Source organism: Littorina saxatilis, linkage group LG2, assembly GCF_037325665.1.
Source record: "Littorina saxatilis isolate snail1 linkage group LG2, US_GU_Lsax_2.0, whole genome shotgun sequence".
Taxonomy (NCBI): Eukaryota; Metazoa; Mollusca; class Gastropoda; order Littorinimorpha; family Littorinidae; genus Littorina; species Littorina saxatilis.
Genome location: NC_090246.1, coordinates 42927743 through 42948327, shown reverse-complemented (window position 1 = coordinate 42948327; position 20585 = coordinate 42927743). Strand labels below are relative to the sequence as shown.

At 40.1% G+C, this 20585-nt stretch overlaps 1 protein-coding gene across 2 annotated transcripts; it reads left to right on the top strand.

Moving 5' to 3' along the window:
• The first annotated feature begins 4841 nt into the window (after positions 1–4841).
• Positions 4842–10479, top strand: LOC138959044 (uncharacterized). Of its 2 annotated transcripts, none has more exons than XM_070330406.1 (5): positions 4842–5112; positions 5647–5747; positions 6272–6397; positions 7003–7151; positions 8297–10479. In XM_070330406.1, exons 1-4 carry the CDS (start codon positions 4863–4865, stop codon positions 7015–7017), a joined length of 492 nt encoding a protein of 163 aa, XP_070186507.1. In that variant the 5' UTR covers positions 4842–4862; the 3' UTR covers positions 7018–7151; positions 8297–10479. The 2 variants fall into 2 exon arrangements, with proteins under 2 accessions (XP_070186507.1, XP_070186506.1); XM_070330405.1 differs by having other exon boundaries at positions 4843–5112; positions 6272–6507.
• The last annotated feature ends 10106 nt before the right edge of the window (positions 10480–20585 follow it).

The following is a 20585-nucleotide window of genomic DNA, read 5'->3' as shown; positions in this document are numbered from 1 at the left end:
GGCCTTATTAACAAAGTATGGACTAAATAAAAATACCTTGACGAAGAAAATCACTCCAATTTCGGCATGATATCAAAACAAAATCGTAAAAGAAATGTTTATCATGAAGATAATCGTTACGAGGTCCTTTCGGTTGTCTTTGAAAAAATGCAAGGGACATTTCGAATCAAAATAGACCTTTTTCACTTAAATTTTGGCGCATGCCACTGGGCGAAAAGTCACGTTTTGGCACTATAACGTGGCATATAACATGAAACATGAAGTTAATCAACTGAATTTTGTGGCATTATACCTGTGCGATTCACATCAAGTTAGAAAAACTGCCGTAACGCAATAAAATCCCTGGGATTTTAACGGGGTGCAAAACACAGTAAAACATCGAGTTTTGGTGTCTGCGTTTTGGACGTTTTCGCTACATTAACGCACGGCGATTCACGTCGTGTTAAACGCGTTTCAGCAGTGCGCAAAACACCACGAAACCTATGGAGTTACGATAAGTTTTTCTGGTTTCTAAAACTTGATGTTAGAGTGTTGTTTTGATGGATTATTCTGCGTTTTCATCAGCCTGGTGCCGAACCTGCAGAATCAGACGATTATCGGCTCCCTCTCTCTCTCTCTAGTTTCTCTCTCAGCACGGTCACACACACACACACACACACACACACATACACACACTGCACATACATCATACACACACACACCGTCACACACATTCACACTGTCACTGCACACGGCACACACACATGCACACACACATGCACACACACACACACACACACACACACTGTGACTGACACTGACTGACCGTCACACACACACACACACACACACGGGCACACAGTGACACACACACACACCCCTTGAACTGACACACACACACGCACCCACAACTGAACACACACATACACACACTGATCATCAGTTTATAAATGTGAAAAAAAGTGCAGTGCACAAACATTTTTGGGGGTATCTCTTATTTTCTCTATAATTATGAGCCTTGTCACAGTACAGTGTACACAAGAGACTGCATTGCCCGTGCGTTGAGCAGAGAAAGTAGGTCAGTCTGAGCTGACTATTTAGCGCGGTCAGATTTTAGTTTTCTTCTATATTCCTTTGCACTTTTGCTGGGGTAGACTACTGGCCGAGTTAATCGTTTTCCCATGTGTGTGGGACCGGTAAGGAATTCGAAGCGGCGACGGACCACAGATAGGTCTTTGTTCTACTCTCTCCCCCCCCCCCCCCCCCCCTCCCCGAAACATCCGTCCGAGATGGTGGCTACTGACTGGACTTGCAACTTTCTCAACTTGTACAGTACGAACTGCAGTGACTCGAATTTGAGTTTTGGGATTTCTCTTGCTCTACCTTTTCTGATAATGTTTTACTTAGCTCGTGTTTAGATGCAATACATACGGTCTCTTTACATTTAGTCAAGTTTTGACTAAATGTTTTAACATAGAGGGGGAATCGAGACGAGTGTCGTGGTGTGTGTGTGTGTGTGTGTGTGTGTGTGTGTGTGCGTGTGCATGTGTGTGTGTAGAGCGATTCAGACCAAACTACTGAACCGATCTTTATGAAATTTTACATGAGAGTTCCTGGGTATGATATCCCCGGACATTTTTTTTTTCGATAAATACCTTTGATGACGTCATATCCGGCTTTTTGTAAAAGTTGAGGCGGCACTGTCACACCCTCATTTTTCAATCAAATTAATTGAAAGTTTAGTCAAGCAATCTTCGACAAAGGCCGGACTTCGGTATTGCATTTCAGCTTGGTGGCTTGAAAATTAATTAATGACTTTGGCCATTAAAAATCTGAAAATTGTAAAAAAAATAATTGTTTTATAAAACGATCCAAATTTACGTTCATCTTATTCTTCATCATTGTCTGATTCCAAAAAACATATAAATATGTTATATTTGGATTAAAAACAAGCTCTGAAAATTAAAAATATAAAAATGATGTTCAAAATTACATTTTTGAAATCAATTTAAAAACACTTTCATCTTATTCCTTGTCGGTTCCTGATTCCAAAAACATAGAGATATGATATGTTTGGATTAAAAACACGCTCAGAAAGTTAAAACGAAGAGAGGTACAGAAAAGCGTGCTATCCTTCTCAGCGCAACTACTACCCCGCTCTTCTTGTCAATTCCACTGCCTTTGCCACGAGCGGTGGACTGACGACGATGCTACGTATACGAATATACGGTCTTGCTGAAAAATTGCATTGCGTTCAGTTTCATTCTGTGAGTTCGACAGCTTGACTAAATGTTGTATTTTCGCCATACTCGCGACTTGTTTTGTTTTAGGATCGATTTTGATAATGATTGAGAAAGGATAATAGCCGGTGTTAGTTTTACAGTCGGTTTTATGAAGTTTGAGTAAAGAAGTGCGTGGTTTTTACCCTCCCTTTCGTTTTCCTTCCCCTTCTTTAGTTTGCTATTATTGTGCTATCTTTTCCTGCTTCTACACACACACACACACACACACACACACACACACACACACACACACACACACACACACACACACACACACACACACACAAATCGAATCTAAAACTAAAGAGCCGAAATGGCTGCACTCTAACTCATCTTTGATCTCCCAAAAAACAAATCAATCAATCATTCACACATGGATCAGAGGCAATGATATGGCTGACAGAGAAGCAAAAGAGGCTGTTACAGATCAAGCAGCATTTCATGACATAAAATTAACAAAGACGGGAGCAAAACACAAAATGGCCAAAGTTGCCTGGCGTCACTGGGAAACAGAATTAAAAATAGAAGGCAATGCTCATGGTTGGCTTATTCTGCCCCGACAAACAAAACAAAACAGGCCTACACTCCCCACCTCCCTCCTTAAATTACTTCGCAGCAATCGCACGGATGGATGCGCTCACAAGTGCTTTCCCCGTCTCTGTGAATGTGGAAAGTTTATATCTTTTTTACACCTCTTTGACCGCTGCCAATCACTCCAACAAGACTTCCGCAACCTACACACCACAGGAGCTCCTGTGCTACACACCCTTGTCAACGAACACAAACTGAAACCCCATGAGTTTTTTTTTTTAGATAAACATTGCACGCTTCAATGGAAGCTAGCATACACCCTGTGTCTCTCAATATATAAGGCTGAAATAGGATATCTGTTTTAAAAACCCTGATCTCTGTTCCTCCTTCCCACCCCTCAATACTCTCTCACGCCGAGCTTTTTCTTCTTCATTGTATTATTTTTCCAGTTATGTATTTACTTACCTATTCAGCCACAAATATAACAATATTCCACATAACAAAAAATAAAAAAAATAAGCCTACAAAACCGCTCCAGTCCAACCATATTCCGCGTACACAATCTTCACTTCCATCCCCATTTTGAAACATCGCAACAGACTTCCAGATATGATTATAACACGACCATATGTGTTCTCTGGTTGCATGTTTGTTCAGTGTCTTGTCCCCACATAAAGCATATTAACTCTACCTGTCCTAAAGCCAGTTGCAGTTCTAAGAGGACGTTAAAACTAATTATCATCACACACACACACACACACACACACACACACACACACACACACACACACACACACACACACACACACACACACACACACACATATATATATATATGAAAAATCCCATGTATGTTTTATGATTGTGGTCTGAATACAATTTGGAATCTTACTACACTCATAGACCTATATTAATATAGGTCCCTGCTACACTCTTGTTGATTTTACATATAAGTTGTTGTCAGAAGTATTTTGTTCGTCGGTTCGTGTCTGGTGCGTGTGGTTTGAATGCCGCCCTGACAAATGTCTTTTAAAAACACATTCACGGTAACATCTTCGACGCAGACACAGACAGTTAGGAAGGGCTCCTAATATGGACCACTTTTTGTTTCATGCTGATAACTAGCTTGTTTTCTTGCGAAGAAGTTTCATTTTGTGTTTGGTAGTCCTTCTCTCTTAGGTTAACCGTTAGGCCTAATTAGAGTGAAATAGCTTTGATAGACATTCAGCAAAAATTAAATACATACAAAATCACAAATGGTACATATTAGGAGCCTGGGCGCCTAATATGTACCAGTGAAGCGGCCTTCACGAATCACTGTTAAAAAAAGCCCCCTGGTATACTTCAAAATTGCATGATACAACTTAGTGTACATGTCAGACTAATTCAAATATGATTTAGATTGATCTGTTTCGGGTTGATGAGAGCATTATTTGAAGAACACCAGGAAACTAAACAAGCTTATCAAAAACAGAGTGCAAATAAGTAAAATTATCAACTTCCACGAATATGTGCACGATATAAATTGCATTAAAAAAAAATCCCTGCGCTTAGAACTGTACCCACGGAATACGCGCGATACAAGCCTCATATTGATTGATTGATTGAAAAGAAGACTTTTTGTTATTTATTTTTTTAAACTGATCTCGAGGGCTAGTAATAGGTTATTTCCAGCAAGCTTCTTAATGAATTAATGAAAAAAGCCTTTAGCTTCTTTTTCTTCGATTTGTTGAAGGTGGTCCATATTAGGGGACTCGCACATAGCCTACTTTGAGATTTTGCTATTGATTTTTTGTTTGAAGTAGAAACTTGGGGTCAACACTGCTAAAATGTAACAAATGCGGTCTTAGCTGTCATATATAGCAATTTTTGTGTGATAAAAGCTTTGGCTGTGGACAGAAACTAGTCCGTCAGTTTAGGCAGCACATTAGAGTGAACGCTGCCTTTCGCTAGCAGCCGCGCATCTACGCGCGGCTGTGAGGTCACTGTTCTAAATACAGCCCTCACGCTAGTCACATGATCAAATCACATGACTTTTATCACATGGTCAGTCACGTGAGTTCACTACAAATGGCTGCCTCCATCATCCATGTGTTATTGAAAAGCGATTTTAAAGTGTGTATTTTGAGGTTTTTCTCCGGGATTTTTTCATGTGATCCAAGATGGCGTCGAGGTTTGTGCGTAGGTATGATGTGGAAGACGTTCATCGCTTTATATTTGATGTTCCTGGCTGGTAATGGAGATGTCAGCGATGAGGAAAACAGTTCCGACGAAGAAGGCAATGTTTATGTTGAACAACCTGACACTGACAGTGACAACGGTGAGTCTGATTTCTGACTACTCTGAGGAGAATATACCTTCGACAAGTACATCAGTACCGAGGGGGCGTGGTCGTGGTCGTGGTCGTGGTCGTGGTCGTGGTCAAAGCAGAGGTCGTGGTGAATATGCTAGACATGATAGGGTCGCAGAAAGTGACTGTTGATTTAGGACCTATGGATACTTATAAGTTATATATATGCATCTGACTGGTCTAGATTAATTAATAAGATTTTTCTAATGAAGTACCCCAGATTTGGGGAAATTTCCTTCTGAGTGCTGAGGGAAAAAAACCACTCTTTGTTCTTGTGATAATGTGTTTTTGAATAGATTCTAGTAAACTTCTGGTTTAGATTTTTGTTGTTGTTTTACTCGATCACTGAGTCAGTCTTGTTCATTCTTGACATATTTGCAGTAGTGTGTTTTACTAAATCTTGTTTCCATTTCAATAGATCTAAATGTATAGGTCTGTTTAGTTAATTTAACTTATAATTTCGACTCGGCATTTTGAACATTTTCTTTGCATGTTTTTTTGCAGGGCCTACAGGCAAGCGAGCACTCATTCCAGGAAGTCTGCCAACCAACCATGTGCTACAGAAGTCAGTAGAAACACCAAAGACTCCAGCCAGGAAACCCCCAGTGAGTAAAAATTGCTGTTATTTGCCCAGTATAGTATGCTATTAGTGATACTGATAGTGATAATATGCTACTTGTAACTCTTTTGTGAGTACCGGTACATGTATACTGGGTGTTTTCTCAGTTTTTGTCCGCTGTCAGTGTGAGATTTATATTGTGGTATAACCTGTTTTTCTAGTTTCATGGTTTAGCCACGACTCACTTTGAATGAGGGTCATCTGCCAGGCATTTAGCTGATTATCTGATAAGTGATATTTATTAATTTGCTATTTATAAATTACAGTTACAGTAAACTAACACTGTCGCACAAAGTATGTGACTTTAAAAAAAGATTTGTTTGAAATCATGTGAGCTCTGTCCACTAGATGGAGAAGGGAATTTTTCCAGTTGAGTCTGCAACATGGATTTTTTCTCTCTCAGGATAACAAATACAGTATGGTAGGAAAAATTTAGGGTTGGTGTGGCGATAACAATAAACTAAAGATATGTCATAGTGACTTGACTAATTGATTTGAATTCTGCTGCAGGTCAGTCGCCCCCCACCTCCTGCTCCTGACCTGGTTGCCTACTACAACTTCGAGGAAATACGACAGGACACCCTTCAGCTTGCTGCACCATGGTGTATCTTGGAGAACAGCAAGGAACAGATACAGGTGGGAATAACCGAAGCCAGCCAAGTGAATCTGTTGTCCTCTACGTTATGATTACGTACTCCAGCAGACATCAACTTGTGGTCGACGTGCGTGGGTTTTGCTCAAAATACGTAAGTATTGGTCAGTGTTTGGCTTCTCGAATTAAGTTTCAACTTAATCTCTGTCTCGAACCACAGGCGGAAAGTATCACTACTGGACCACTACTTACATAGAAAGACTATACTGAACGAATCGTCGGTAAGCTTACCACACTGTCATACTGTCATACTCATAGTTATATCACTGATACATTTGTACAGGTAAACATGGCTGTTTGCTGAAAAATCGTTGTGAAAAATTGTAATGTCTCTGAAGTTTGATTCAGTCCGTCATTCATTTTGATGGGACGTCAACCCTTGGTGAGGCTAAAAATAATATTGTTTTGATCTGTATTGTGGAGTTCTAGAACAAGCTCTGGTTTGAATGACCAGCTAAAATTAATGCTAATAGTAAATAAGTACATTATTTTTGCATTAGCGGGGTATACAAAATATTTTATTAAAAAAATACCGCATGGTTTTGCTTGATCAAATCATTTATCAGCTAACAATATGCTTTTATTTCAGTTGGACCTGACTTGAGCATGGTTCCGTTGTCTCCGCAACAACAGCTTGATTGAGATACAGGCATGTCCAGTTTTCAGCAAGTGCAGGCTGAGTGTGAAGATCTGATGGCTGATCTAGACACAACATAAGCTGCTTGACACTATTCCAAGGTAAGCGAGAAGCTTTGAAAATAGTTACTTTAATTCAGTAATGCGTCATTATGTATGCAATACTCCTGCTGGTGAGTTCACTACAAACAGGTACTACATTAGAACTAGAAGAATAGGTTCCACAAGAAAATTTCTGACTGTTGATGCCACTAAAACTCTTGTTACATCCTGCATTATGTGTAGATTAGATTACTGCAACTCCCTTCTCATAGGCTGCCCTGACTCCACTCTCCAACCCTTGCAAAAAGTACAACACTCTGCAGCACTCCTCTCATGAAAGAACTTCACTGGCTTCCTGTGTCTGAACGTATTACTATTAGGTATAAAGCTGCCTGCTTCTGCTACAAGATCATCTCTGAATCGGCACCTGCCTATCTTTCGGAACTGGTCTCCCTCTACACTCCCTCTCGCACCCTTCGTTCTTCTGCTGATGCTCGACTTCTCCGTCAAGGTTGCTTTAAACGCAAGGCTCATGGCTTCCGCACGTTTTCATATCATTGCCCTCAGTTTTTTTTAAATTTTAATTTTTTTTCTTTTTTTCCCAAATGCCAAAAAAAAAAGTCTAGGGTCGCCCAAAAAATAGGGTCGGTCGGGATACCGTAAACAGAATATATATATTTTTTTTTTGCCTTAGGTGCATGATGTGTTGTTTGAATCTGACAGTGATTGTATGAATTTTTTATACATGTATTGTTGTCACGCGCTTTGAACTTCTGATAAGGCGCTTTATAAATGCCCGTTATTATTATTATTATTATTATTATTATTATAAATAGATACACACTTGTAAACTTATGTTAGTTTTCACACGTGAGCATGAAGGAATGTGCCTTTATGAGGAATGTATAGTGGCTTGCAATATTGAATTTGAGGGATGTTTGCAGTTATATAATATATTAGCGCAGCTCAGTTTTCTTCAGGGTTCCGTGAGAACAGTGAAATTCTCCTTTGAGGACTGAAAAATATCTTGGATAATTGGTCTTAATTGGGGGGGGGGGGGGGGGGAGATTTAAAACATAAGTACATTCAGTGATTCACATGTGTTTTTCATTTTCACTGTGTAAAGGTGGGGAGGTCCTTCTCTACTTGTTTCTTTGTTTTCCCATTGACATATATTTTTGTTCTTGTCTATATTTTTTACATAGGTTCCCGATTAGCTGCTGTCCTCATCCCCAGCCGACTGTTTCCGCTGAAGCCATGAAGGATACTTCTTCATGTAGGCGTGGACATCTTTTTCGTCACCATGCAAGGCTTCCAGTACCATATAATTTTGTGAATACTCTGGGGACCTGTCATCAACTTTGGAAGGACGCTTTATTTTAACACTTTGTACCCCATCTATGTTGACCAAGATTTTTTAAGCCGAGACCAGCTGTGCTGCAGCAGGTCACTCAGAATTGTAGAAAACTGTGTATCAACAGGCTAGAATGCTGGCGTTAGATCAACGTTACAGGAAGCGACTGAAGCTAACAGTCTAAGCAGGATGCGGATATGTGCCGAATGATAACAGATGCAATGTACATAGTGACTGTGTGTATGGATATATATCCATACCTGGTCAGATAGAGCCATATGAGTGGGTACAGATATATCCGTACCTGGGAGACAAGGAGTTAAGACCACATCTGAACTGAGGATTTAGTCTCTCCATAATCAAACGCTGAAGAAGATTTCAGAATGAACTTTGTTAGATAAATTATGGTTGTTATGATCGCCATATTTTAGGTCCCCCCCTCCCCCCCTTTTCAAACTTCCCCGCTTTTAAGACCTTACATTTTTGGATTTTCTGTTCACAACCTGTTGTACATTTACCTACATATTAAGCAGGTTTCCTCCTTTTTAAGACAAGCTTTTTTTTTATTCTTGGAGGCCTGAAAAGGGGGGTTGGAAGGACACTGTATTTGTTTGTTCGAAATTCAGAATTCAAATAATTCTTCATCAACGAGTTATTACTGCCTCACCATAGCAGTTAGGCCAGTCTTACTAACTCTTACTTTTATTAATGTGCCGTGATGCAAAGACGTTGAGCAGTTTTCAGATGTTTATGAATCTAGGGCTTTCAAAATTTACTGACATGTTCGACTCCATGACATCCAAACATGAAGTTCAGTTACCCCTTTTCAACTTTGAAGGTCACATTGTGGGCGAATTTTTAGCAAAAAGTTGGAACATGGTATGACTCTTCTTACTCACAAGGGAAGTGATTTAGTTCTTTACTGATTTTCATTTTGTGTGGCCTTCTTTCACCCATAAATAAAAAAAAATTCATTCATAAATGTTCATACCCAAGGGAAGTAATTCACATATGTATCTATGGCCAATGTTTTCACAGGGCATCTGTCCCCCCCCCCCCCCCCCCCCCTCCCCTCCCAACACACACTCACATGGGATAAAACTTACATGGCTCTTATGGGTATGACGCTCTCACAAGGGAAGTAATTTACTGATGGTGTGTTTTCATTTCGTGTGGCATTATAATTTATTTTAGCTTATCCAATTATAGTGTGGATGAACACTGTCTCCACTCAAAATAGTCCTTTGCTATTGTACATTGTGAATCAGCATTTTTGTTTTTTGTCCTGTTTGAATAAAGTGCAATCATTTTACAACCAAAGTGTTAATGTTAAAGATGTTTACATAATGTGTGAAGGATGATGCATTTGAAAACTAATATTGTTAAATGTAAATTGACCTGTGACAAGTCAGCAAAGTGCAATATCCAAGCATGAAACCCGCACACAATTCCCAAACAACATGCTTTCTTTTCCACAAAATTCCATCCAGGTGAAAACAATTATGTGAACGTCATAACATGGTGTTTTTTTACATTAATAATCAAGCCTAACACCAACTAACATGGTGTTAATAGGCATTTGAGCAAGCTTTAACACCAACATAACATGGAGTTAAAAGGCATTTGAGCAATCTTTAACACCAACATAACATGGGGTTTTGCATGTTAAACCAGCAATAACATGATGTTAATCACATTACAAGCAAGCTGTAACACCACCAAAACAAGCAGTTTTGCAAGTTAAGTCTACGATAACATGATGTTACTTGGCGTTAAACCAAAGCTTTAATCCCATCAAAACTTGACATTTTTGCATGTTACAGACATGCTGTAACATGGTTTAACATGATGTTTTGACCGTCGCAAAACGTGCTGAAATTCCAGGCAATTTCGCAGCGATAACTTCAACAAAATCCAATCAAAATCTGGCGTTGTCGTGAACACCAAAATGTGATAAACCCATTGAAACTTGAAGTTTTGTTGGGATTTTGAGTAGTTTTGTAAGATACAAAACGCCACTTTTCGCCCAGTGTGCGCTGTGAAGTTTATTGTCAGATCTACCGGAACTAGGGGGCAAAAGGAAAAATCGACAACGAGGCTTGGTGCAAAGTCAAGTGCGGAGACGACGAGGCAAACTGTTGTGTTTGCAACTGCAAGTGCAACAGTGGAATGAAGAAAGAGAAATACGGTGGACAGAATTTGTCATTGTATGGCTTTCCGATGGGTGCAAGTGCGAAGGCGCAACAGCGAAGGACGCGATGGGTGCAAGCAATCCGACGACAGGGGTTTGTCGTGCCATTGAAAAGTCTGCTCGAGTCACTTCGTGTCTGGCAATGGCACGGCTATCAGCGATGCCAACTACGTTGACTTCGTACCCACCCTTAATCTTGGATTTCCCCCTCCCCACTCTCTACCTCTCTACCTCTCTCTCTCTCTCTCTCTCTCTCTCTCTCTCTCTCTCTCTCTCTCTCTCTCTCTCTCTCTCTCTCGCATGATACCGTATATACATACACGGATGTTTTTCTGTGTGTGAGTTTGTGTGTACGATACCGTGTGTACGTGTGCGTGTGTGTGTGTGTGTGTGCGGTGTGTGTGTGTAAGTGTGTGTGTGTGTGTGTGTAATGAAGAGAGAGAGAGAGAGAGAAAGAAAGAGAGAGAGAGAGAGAGAGAGAGAGAGAGAGAGAGAGAGAGAGAGAGAGAGCGGTAATTGAATTTGGCTTTTACCGAATGAAAACTATTGTCAAAAACAGTGCATTAAGAACTAAAACCAACCAACCATAAAATAAAAAGCACCCTCCATCCCTTTTAACTGTCTCTCTCTTCCGCTTTCTCGCGCTTTTTCTGTTTGTCAATCCCCCCCTCTCTCTCTCCCCCTCTCATTTCATAAAAGAATTTGGGAGAGAAGAAAAGGTTTCAATATCCTCGGTTATACCTTGTGTCAATATTTCCATTTACAAATATATGCCATAACACTGTCTTACAATTAGTCAAAAACAAAGCCCATTTGTTCTAAAAAGATCAAAATCCGAAAGAAACAACTGAAAATCATGCAGAGACTTTCCGAAAATTACAAATCTCTGGCAAATTGAAAGGAACAACAAAATATTCCTTCAGAGAGAGCGAGAGAGAGAGAGAGAGAGAGAGAGAGAGAGAGAGAGAGAGAGAGAGAGAGAGAGAGAGAGAGGCAGAGAGAGAACTCAGAACTCGGAATGGTTTATTATTAAGGCCACAGAGAGAGAGAGAGAGAGAGAGAGAGAGAGAGAGAGAGAGAGAGAGAGAGAGAGAGAGAGGCAGAGAGAGAGGCAGAGAGAGAGACAGAGTGAGTGAGCGAGCGAGTGAGCAAGAGAGAGATAGAGAGAGATAGAGAGAGTCACACACACACACACACACACACACACACACGCACACAGGCACACACACACACACACACTGAAACAGACAGACACACGCACACACACGCACACACATACATACAGACATACATATACACACACAAACCACGAGTGAGAGCGAGAGACTGAAAAAATGAGAAAGAGAGAGTCGTCAGTAAGTAGCGGTACCGGCACGGTTGGCCTAGTGGTAAGGCGTCCGCCCCGTGATCGGGAGGTCGTGGGTTCGAACCCCGGCCGGGTCATACCTAAGACTTTAAAATTGGCAATCTAGTGGCTGCTCCGCCAGGCGTCTGGCAGTATGGGGTTAGTGCTAGGACTGGTTGGTCCGGTGTCAGAATAATGTGACTGGGTGAGACATGAAGCCTGTGCTGCGACTTCTGTCTTGTGTGTGGCGCACGTTATATGTCAAAGCAGCACCTCCCTGATATGGCCCTTCGTGGTCGGCTGGGCGTTAAGCAAACAAACAAACAAACAAAAAGTAAGTAGTGGTATTGACACGTAGCGATAATGACACGTCGCGCTAAAAGATGTAGTGCTGTCGACACGTAGTGATAATGAACGAATGATAGCGACTCATCGACAAATTATTTGTAGCACTAATCAACGTAGCGATAGCGGCACGTAGCACAAATGACACGTAGGACAAATGACACTCAGCACAAATGACAAATGACACGTAGCGCTAGCGATACGCACCCTCGCTTATGCAGGGGAAGTTCGTCAAGTCTTTCGTCCATATACCACCAATAGCCGTTTCAAACCATACCTTCGTGCATGTCCTTGACTTTTTGTTCATGATTTTGAACAAGATAATCCGTTTTCTTGCAGAATTTCTCAAAGTAATCCTCTGGCAAAGTAATCTTCGAGCATCGAAAGTGAAAGAGGTATTTCAGGCCAGGCACCTATTGCCCCCTAGTTCCGGTTATCAGAGAGAGGCTGCCGTGCCCTAAAATTTGATTGGTCGAAACGCTGGGGGCAAAGGTTATACGAAAAAGGTCTATTATAGCTCAGACTTTTGTATACCGAGCAACAAAAGAAACGCGAATTATTTTTCGATATTTTGATTTAAAAAAACGCAGTTAATCTGAGAGTGACAATTTTCGGGATATAGATGCACTATGCAGTCATGTGTAAGAAAGCTGTTGTGTGAATATTTTCCCATTGCTGCTGTCTGAACGCACGGGACAAGCAGTTTCCACGTGAAACACATGATGCGCGCTTACAGCACGTGCAAGCGGAGTAGGGGAAACCTCATGTGTGAAATGTGTTCACTGATGCATTAGTAATAAAAAGAAACCATGGCAGCTTACTGCCAGTCTAACTTTTGACAGAGTCAAGATGCCAAGATTGACACCAGAACAACGTGAGAGGGCAGTGGGTCGATTATCGGCTGGTGATGACCCAGAAGCGGTAGCAGTCGCTTTCAATGTGCATCTGTCAACAGTATATCGCCTTCAGCAACGTTTTGTCAACACTGGAAGCACTGCTGATACACAACGAAGTGGAAGACCTCGCGTTACCACACAGAGACAAGATCGCCAGATCCTGCGTCATCATTTGAGAAACCGATTCCATACAGCCAATGAAACAGCCAGGAACACCGTCGGTAACCACAAGAGACCTATCAGTGGCCAGACAATACGCCGAAGACTTGCTGAGCGAGACCTCCAAAACTGGTCTGCTGTGTCAGTGGACAAGGGTACAGCTGTACCGGGATGCATTAAAAAATGTACTCTGCCAAAACAAGCTCGGTGAACTGTGAGTGAGGACGATGCGTGCGTGTGGACTGCATGTTTATGTTTGTGTTTTGTGCGGTTTGTATTGAGATTCAGCAATCGCCGTTTACACGCTGATTCTCGTTCTGCTTGTTTACGCTGACCCATTGTAAAGTTATCAACAATAGGCAGTCTTATCTGTTGTATTAGCAAACTAGCCTGGGCCCCGTCTCAGTGCGTTTTGTAGTGTGTTTTTTTTCCTTGTTCTCCAGCACAACATATTCTAATCAGATAAAGAGTCACGTCATGAATTTTTGAAAAACATGTTGTCTATTCACATATGCACAGCTCTACACATTTTCAAGTGTTTTCCTTGAATTCAAGCCATAATATTTTGGCTTTTTCTTTATTCCCTCTCGTCAGTTTCTTCTATTTGTTACATTACTTTTAATGCATCAACATTTTCCTTCATTTTTTCTGACAATGTTCTGGGACCCCCCACCTGTAATATATATATGTGAACATGGAACTGCCGGCGCTGGTCTCTTTTCTTTTTGAAGTTTTACAGAGATCTGTAACCTGAATGAGTGGTAGTAGTGTAACACAGTATAGAGCCAGCGTTGGTATGTTCCAGCCCAAGGCGGTTCAACTGTCTAATAGAAAATTATTTTTCCTTGCTGCTGATTTAGTTTTTCCGTCTTTTGTGTTGTTTGTTTGTGGATATAAATACTTAAAGTTGGCCTTATTCCTATATGTGTGTATGAAATGTAAAAACGATTATTCTTCAAATATGCGAAGGTGTGGAGTATTGTTAGGGCCTAAAAAAAAAAATAGGTGTGGTTACGGTAACCCGACCTACCCTATTTTTAGGGGCCGACCCTATAACTTTTTATTACATTTGTCAAAAAAAACCACAAAAAAACAAGAAAACGAGTGCAGAAAATGCAATGAAAGCGAAATCGCCCGAGTCGCACACTTATTTCCCTGTCAAGTAGGTTTAATTTGTACACATTACAAAAAAAAGTTTAAAAAAAAAAAGTGATTGCCCACCTTCCTACCCTATTTTTTTTGGCTATGTTACCGTAACCACACCTTTTTGTTGTTGTTTTTTTGGCCTAAAAGAAGTGAATGCAGAGCTTAAAGGTAAACGCGTTTGTATATCCGAACGTTCTGGAGATTGTTCATTTTTCATGTGTTTTGGAATAATGTGTATAATAGAAATTATGTTGATCTTAGCAGGCGATGTTCATGTGAACCCCGGGCCGGTCAAGGAAAAGTTTAAGAAATTATCTATTATTCACTTAAACGTACGAAGCCTTAGAAATAAATTAGACATATTAGAAGTTCAGGTTCAAGATTTTGATATTGTGACATTATCAGAAACATGGCTGTCTAATATAGTAAATAATGATGATTTGTATTTGTCAGGGTTTAATCTACCGATAAGGCAAGATAGACCAAATAACCCCCATGGAGGCGTTGCAGTATATGTAAAAGATAATTTGTATTGTAAAACGAGACATGATCTCTCCATCCCCGATCTAGAGGCCATTTGGATTGAAACTAAGATACAACAGGAAAGCTTATTAGTTGGAACTTTTTATAGACCGCCTTCTGCAAATGTTGGTTATTGGGACCTGATAGATCAATCAGTTAATGCAGCCGGTATGACTGGTATGAAGTATATTGTTTGTGGTGATTTTAATTCCGATGTTCTTAATAGTACGTGTTTCAATTTTCAAGATATTATGATAAAAAATGGTTTGTTCCAGTTAGTCAAACAACCTACACGAATTACAGAAACAACGTCAACGTGCATAGATTTGATTTTGACACCAAGCCCTGATATTGTTGAAGAAATTCAGGTTTTACCGCCAATCTGCAGTGACCATTCGGTCCCGCTTGTAATTGTTAAAGGAAATAGTATAGGCAAAGCAAGTTATAAACGGTTGATTTTTAATTATTCCAAATTGGACGTTGTCAGTTTAAAGGAAAAATTATGTAATGTGGATTGGACGAGTATGGTCTCACTCAGTTCGATTGACGAAGCAGCAGAGGCATTTTCGGATACCCTAATGGATATGGTCACACAGTGTATGCCAGTTAAAGAAATAACTGTGAGAGAAGCGGATACACCCTGGATGACTGACGGTATTAAACGACTGATTGATAAAAAGAAAAAGATACACACATTAGCAAAATTATTGAATTCTGTTTGGATCTGGGATTTTTTCCGAAGAATTCGCAATAAATTAACTGATGTTATTCGATTGAGGAAAGCAGAATATTTAAAAGAATTGGATAATCGTGTTAGTTCACAAGACTGTTTTGGTAATAAAGATTGGTGGAAATTAGTAAAGTCGTTTATGTCACGCAAAGGTATGTCTTCAAATGAATTTCCTCCCATCGAAAACAATGGCCGTGTTTATTATTCCAATGTAGAAAAAGCAACAGTATTCAATGAATGTTTTGTAAAACAATCGGTATTGGATGATGATGATGATGAAGTTCCTGAAGTTAGAGAACAGAATACCACCATTGATTTTTTGATTATCGATGCTGCACACGTGCTTACTATGTTGAAGAATCTTGATGTACGCAAAGCCTCTGGTCCTGATTCTGTTTCAAATAGAGTTCTGGCTGCATGTGCAGATATTATTGCGATGCCACTCACTGCATTATACAACAGATCTCTCGAAGAAGCCACAGTTCCTGCAATATGGAAGATAGCTAATGTAATTCCGATATATAAAAAAGGCGAAAAGGAATTATGTTCAAATTACCGACCAATATCACTTCTTAGCTGTGTAGGTAAAGTTATGGAAAGGTGTGTACAATGTCACGTGTTTGCTTATTTGAAGGAGTATAACCTGTTGACACCAGTTCAGTCCGGTTTTATTCCATGTGATTCAACTGTATATCAACTCATTTGTTTGTATAATGATATACGCAAAGCTTTTGATGATAAGATAACATCACAGGCGATTTTCTTTGACGTGTCAAAAGCTTTCGACAGAGTCTGGCACAAGGGTTTGATGAAAAAGTTATCAATCAATCAATCAATATGAAGCTTATATAGCGCGTATTCCGTGGGTACAGTTCTAAGCGCTTGTCGAAGAGTTGTCAACACAGGACTAACAAAGAAACTAACATCTACAGACGGACACGAACCCTATCACACACTAGCAAACCCTGATAAACATACAACAAACAACTGTTTAACAACAATGTACACATCAATAGCTAGGTCCAAACAAAGTAATATTAAGCACAAAGAAAACACCTCTCACAGAGCACAGCACAAGAATGTCTTTTGGGGCACAACACATCACGTCGAGCATGAAAGTCGCAGCCAGTGACGACGTCTTATACGCTATTGGCATAAGGGGACAGTTGTATTTTTGGTTTGAGAATTATTTGAGGGAAAGAAAACAATGTGTTGTGGTAAAAGGTTGTAAGTCGCAGCCAGTGACGACGAGTTATACGCTATTGGCATAAGGGGACAGTTGTATTTTTGGTTTGAGAATTATTTGAGGGAAAGAAAACAATGTGTTGTGGTAAAAGGTTGTAAGTCACAGTTTTTGCCGGTTTCTGCGGGTGTTCCCCAAGGGTCAGTATTAGGACCTCTCCTCTTTTTGGTTTATATAAACGACATTGTTGACAATATTGAATCAGTGATTAAACTATTTGCAGATGATACCAGCATGTATTTAAGCCTCGATGACCCTTTCCGTAGAACTGAAATACTTAATTCTGATTTAGGTAAGATTGCAAATTGGGCCATTAAATGGAAAGTGAAATTTAATCAGTCGAAAACAGAGTTAATATCCTTTTCCGGTCAACGATGTATACAGAAATTTCCCCTTGTTTTTGGCGATGTAGCCCTCATAGAAAAAGAAAGTCATAAACATTTAGGTGTTATTTTTCAAGATAATTGTAAATAGGCCTTACACATACAGTCTATTGTGGCAACATGTCGAGTACTTGTGGCTTGTTTAAAATCTTATAAATATAGGCTCAGTCGAAGATCCCTAGAAGCAATGTATAAATCCTTTATTTTACCTCATTTTGATTATTGCGATGTTGTGTGGGATAATTGTTCAAAGAAGCTTTCAGATGAGCTGGAGAAGCTGCAACTCGAATCCATTAGAATTATTGTTGGTGCTGTTAAAGGCACTTCACACGAAAAATTGTATACAGAATCTGGCTTTATACCACTTACAGAGCGAAGACGTCGTCACAAATTAATGCTATATTATAAAATGGTCCACGGCAATGTACCAAATTACCTCAACGTTTTATTGCCACCTCTTGTTTCTGACCTAAATCCCTACCACCACAGACGCCCACTAGAGCGTAAGACTCCCCAGTGTAAATCAGATTTGTACAAGTCATCTTTTATTCCTTCTGCAACCAGTCTCTGGAATAAGTTGCCTGAAAATATACAACAATGTGATTCTGTTGGTCTGTTCAAGTGACATTTCACAGCTTTTGATATTTCAATTCCACCATATTACTATTCCCCAAATCGCAAAACTGAAGTTTTGCATTGCAGGTTAAGACTTGGAATGAGTGATTTACAATATGATATGTTTAATCGCCACCTAGTAAACAACCCGGAATGTTCTTGTGGTTATTTTGCTGAAACTGTTCTTCACTATTTGTTATCATGTCCCCTGTTTAATGATGCAAGAACCGCAACAATCGGTACATTAGCTCCAGAATGTGTTAATATTGACACACTCGTGACAGGTGATTCAAACATTTCCATATTTGAAAATAGTGCTATTTTTGTTGTTGTCCAAAGCTATATTGAGAAATCAAACCGCTTTGGGACACCTTAGTTCGATGTTGTTTTGTTTTGTTGTTTTTTAAATATAATACTTGGGGCCCATCTACTTTTTGATATTTTGTTGTGTCTTTCGTTCTCGTTTTGTATTTGTTTTCGTTTTCGGTATTGACACAGATTGTGTTCGATAATTCAAACTAAGTTTTCCTTGTTGTTTTTCTCCTTTTTTTTCTCTTCTCTTTTTTCAAAAATGTGTCGCATTGATCATATTCCGCCATGAAATTTCAGGCATGTTTATGTGAGCACTTATCATAAGTTTTAAACTTGTTGTGCTCCTTCTTAATGATGTTGTTATATTATCATGTGTCTGTTTACGAATAAAATACTGTTTAAACAACAACAAAAAACTGCCGTCCCGCTAGAGGACCAGTACTCACTCAAAGACATCGCATGGTGCGCCAGCAGTGGGCCCAGGATCACATCAACTGGAACTGGAGACAATGGTGAAACCTTCTGTTAACCGATGAGAGCCGTTTCTGCATTAGTCATGTTGATGGGCGTGTCAGAGTGTGGCGAAAAAGAGGTGAACGCTATGCTGGTGACTGCGTCATGGAACACAATGCCCAAGGTGGACCAAACGTCATGGTCTGGGGTGGAATCGGCCTCAACCAATCCCTGGGACCTGTGTTTTTCAACAAATTGGTCCTGGTCGGGGAAACGGCATCACAGCACAGCGTTATATTGATTGACCAGATCCTACAGCCTCATGTTGTGCCCTTTTTCCAGGCGCGCAGAAACTGTGTTCTGCAGCAAGACAACGCTCGCCCGCACACAGCCAGGGTCACCCAGGCCTTCCTGCAGCACAATAACATCGACATCATGGCCTGGCCCTCCCTCCGCCCAGATTTGAATCCTATTGAACATTTCTGGGACCAACTTCAAAGAAAGGTCAACCAGTTACGCCCAGGACCAAGAACTGCCGCAGAACTGCGTCAGGCCCTTATCAATGCCTGGTGCAACATCCCGAGAGACGCCATCAACCGACTTATTTACTCCATGAGGCGCCGCTGCCAGGCCGTCATCAACGTCCATGGGGTTCACACACCGTACTGACCATCTGCAGAGGCTCCCTTTGCCCGTGGCAGCAAAAGACTATGTCATTGCCAAGAACAGTGTGCGAGGAACATATCACCGTGATTTTGATTCGTTTCGATGTTACGTTTATGAGAAATGACATTTAAAATTGTGATTAAACGTTTTTCTGGAGCAAATTCGCGTTTCTTTTGTTGCTCGGTATATATTCGAAAACAAGATGTTTCTTGCAGTATGCTCTATACAGGTCAGTTAAACGTCTTTTACTTTGAACGGTTGGGCAAATTACAGACCCCGCGTTTAATGAGTTCTGTACCGGACAACATTTAATTTGGGTCGTTTTTTCCTCCAGTTTCGAAGCACGTTTCCAACACATATTTTGTTATACTCCTCCAGATCAAAGAAAAGACAAACAAAAAAATGAAGTAGTTTCAAAGTCGAACACACCGTTAATTGTTTGCTGTTTAACACTTCACGAGCTGTATCGCTTTCAAAGTAAGGCTTGGAATCTATTCAGGAATCTATCTTTCATCAACTGACAGGAAAAGGTATGACCTCATGTTTTGAAATTGCCTGTGCGTTATTACAAAAATACTGTCCGCAATTCTCAAGGAACAAGTCGCGTAAGGCGAAATTACTACATCTAGTCAAGCTGTCGAACTCACGGAATAAAACTGAACGCACTGTATTTTTTCACCAAGACAGTACAGCTTCGTCAATCCCCGCGAGAAGGAAATCGCTCACCTCCCACGTGCAAAACGTAGTGATATTGACACGCCAGAATAGCGCGGTAGCGTATTGTGCTAAGCAGGAAAGCGCGTTTTTCTGCATTCTTGTTAACTTTCGGAGCTTGTTTTGAATACAACCTATCATATCTATATGTTTTTAGATTCAGGAAATGATAAAGATTAAGATGAAATCATTTTTGGATCGATTTCTGAAATTTTAATCGTAAGACTAATTAATCTATTTTTGTTAATTGTGATCACATTTTAAGAGTAAACATGACATATGTATATATTTTTAGCTTCATAATGTGATGAAGAATACGATGCACTCAATTTTAGATCTGTTTGCGAAAAATCGATTTTAATGACAACTTTAATGAGCAAACTCATTAATTAATTGTTAAGCCTCCAAGCTGAAATGCAA